We start from the raw sequence: 2,402 nt of genomic DNA, 5'->3' as shown, positions 1-2,402 counted from the left end.
CTCTGACCCCGACCCCATTCAACAGCTTTGCAGTGATTTAAAACAGCAGCTCAACAAGTGTTCTCAAAAAGACTTCCTTAAACATCGCATTCCCCAAACATTAACACCTCTCTCTTCTTGTTTCATCACTTTTGTCAGTGAAGCCCTGGAGAAGATGAAGGGTGTGTACGAGCAGAATCCACAGATGGGAGACCCCTCCAGTCTGGAACCTCGGATCCTGGAAATGACCAAGGACATGGGCCGCCTGAGGGGAGAGCTCGCCAAATACGAGGTTATCGCGCACATACATATGCACACGCAAGCTAATACCGTACTGTATTTTGGGGCAATTTTCATAAACATTTCAAATCTTCATGTTCTTGACAGACGTGGCTCTCAGAAGCTCTGGGAGGAGAGGAATCTCCATTTCCTGTCAACAACAACACAGAGTATGGGTAAGTTTAAAGGAAACGTACGAGGAGACTTTCAGTTTGCTTAGCTTAGCTTAGCTTGATGTAAATAGCACAGTACTTAAGAAATGTAGACCACCTGTCATAAAAAGAGAAGAAACTGTCCAAAACTCGTTTAAAACTGAAATCACATATTTATGCTTATAGAAAATCCTAATTTTCTAGTTCGGTGATCAGATTTGTGACAAAAAAGTTTGCCTGGGCCACTGAAGATGTTCACATTTTAAACTTGGCTGTGGTGGTCTGACGTTTATGTGACTTTTTTCCCCTCTCAAAAAACCAAGGCACCTCCTTAGGAGCTATTGCTTGATGTAATTTTAAAAAGTCACATGGCCATCACATGACAGTTGTCTGAATCAGGGGTGCCTTGTGTCCTGAGTCAACTGACTGCTGGCTGTAGCTTGATGTCTGCCTTTTAGACACTGATACCAGTTACCTTAGCGTGTGAACATTTAAAGTGAAACTGAATGAGTAATCTTTTTTTTTCTATCTGAGGACGAGCATGTCCAGCAGGGTAACACATGATCCTGATGCGAACATCTACGCAGAGTTCGATGAAGAGTTTGATGAAATAGAAAGTCCTATTGGCCAGTGCACGGCTCTGTACAGCTTTGAAGGTGAATTTTATGACTGACATTAAACTTGTTAATAAATAGGTCTCCATTTAGCCTTTTATACATCTCTTACTTGGGTGTTTATGTGCAGGCAACAGCGAGGGCACCGTTTCCATTAAAGAGGGAGAGCTATTGAGCATAATGGAAGAGGATAAAGGCGACGGATGGATGAGAGTCCTTAGAGCCAGTGGAGACGAGGGCTATATACCTTCATCCTATGTCAAACTCGCATCCTAACTTCCATCACAGAGCTTGTGCTGGAAGTTAACAGCCAAAGGTGAACACAAAGTCATTCCAGATAATTGGAGCTGCTCTCTACATCTTTTATCTCAGCTAGTGATGTGTATGGAGAGATGAAAGTGAGTGATTATAAAGCTTGTTATCGAGGCTGATCGCAATATCATACACTCCATCTCTGCTCGCCGTGGCAGACGTTGCCTCTAAACGCAGACGGACGAAACTTTGACTTTTATAGATCTCAGCTCTTTTAAAACAAAAAACCCCAAAACTTTTGAATGTATGCCTGAACATTTTGTCACGTGTGAAGTGACCACTCCTGTAACATACTTTGATATGTTTATGGCAATGTTTGTATCCATCCACTTGACTTTCCCACTAATGATTTGAATTAACCTGCTGAACCTTTTCTTGTTTTAACACCAACTATTTACCCAATTCCTTCATGTGAGAGGATAATGTGAGGGTTTTTTTATTATTATTGTTATTATTATTATTTAGAAATGTGATGTTTAATTATTTTAACTGAAAACCACTACTCAGTAGGGAGTGCACAATGACCCTCCCGGTAGACGGTGAGAGGAAAGGATAGGTTTACGTGTGTTTATGGTCTGTTTGGAACAGAACTCGGGCCCTCCATGTGAAGATTAGTCATTTTTCTCCATGGCTTCACCAACCGGTTATTCAAACACTTTCACTTTGTTGCTGACTCCTCCTGACCTGATTCAGACATGCCGCGACAATGATGGAGACAGTCACGCTATGGAAGTGTAACTATACTTTTGAACATTTAGATCTCGCAGCGATTGTCATGCAGAGCACAGCGTCTCTGTCTGCACGGTGCCTCTCAGAGACCTGTAGCTTGCCCGTCACACGCAGGCCCTGACAGTGAGCGAGATTTCTCTTGTAGATTGGGAATGGGGAAACTGCAGAGGTCTCTCTTAATCTTATTGGAAATTAATAACTGACTTGGCCAGATAACGAAAGCACAATGGTTGTTGCTGTCTGGGGCATTTTCTGGTGAGTAAAGCAACTGAAAGAGCCTGTGCGCGGTCTAATCCGGCGCACGCTCCTCGGTTAACCCGTGGCATGCGTTCAGGCT

The 2,402-nt window shown here is 42.9% G+C and overlaps 1 protein-coding gene across 1 annotated transcript in view; it reads left to right on the top strand.

Annotated features, from left to right (window-relative positions):
• Nucleotides 1-2,396, top strand: part of trip10b (thyroid hormone receptor interactor 10b) — a gene marked incomplete in the record, with an annotated part of 19,838 nt that extends 17,442 nt beyond the window's left edge. Inside the window, 4 exon segments of the mRNA XM_014341287.2 lie at nucleotides 139-271; nucleotides 367-434; nucleotides 945-1,066; nucleotides 1,155-2,396. Coding sequence (XP_014196773.1) covers nucleotides 139-271; nucleotides 367-434; nucleotides 945-1,066; nucleotides 1,155-1,300 — 469 coding nt within the window.
• Between the last annotated feature and the right edge of the window lie 6 nt (nucleotides 2,397-2,402).

This window comes from Haplochromis burtoni, unplaced genomic scaffold (assembly GCF_018398535.1).
Source record: "Haplochromis burtoni strain Fernald_Lab_line unplaced genomic scaffold, NCSU_Asbu1 Contig_475, whole genome shotgun sequence".
NCBI classification, from domain to species: domain Eukaryota; kingdom Metazoa; phylum Chordata; class Actinopteri; order Cichliformes; family Cichlidae; genus Haplochromis; species Haplochromis burtoni.
Note: the sequence above shows the minus strand (reverse complement) of the source record. Positions and strands in the feature narration are given on the sequence as shown.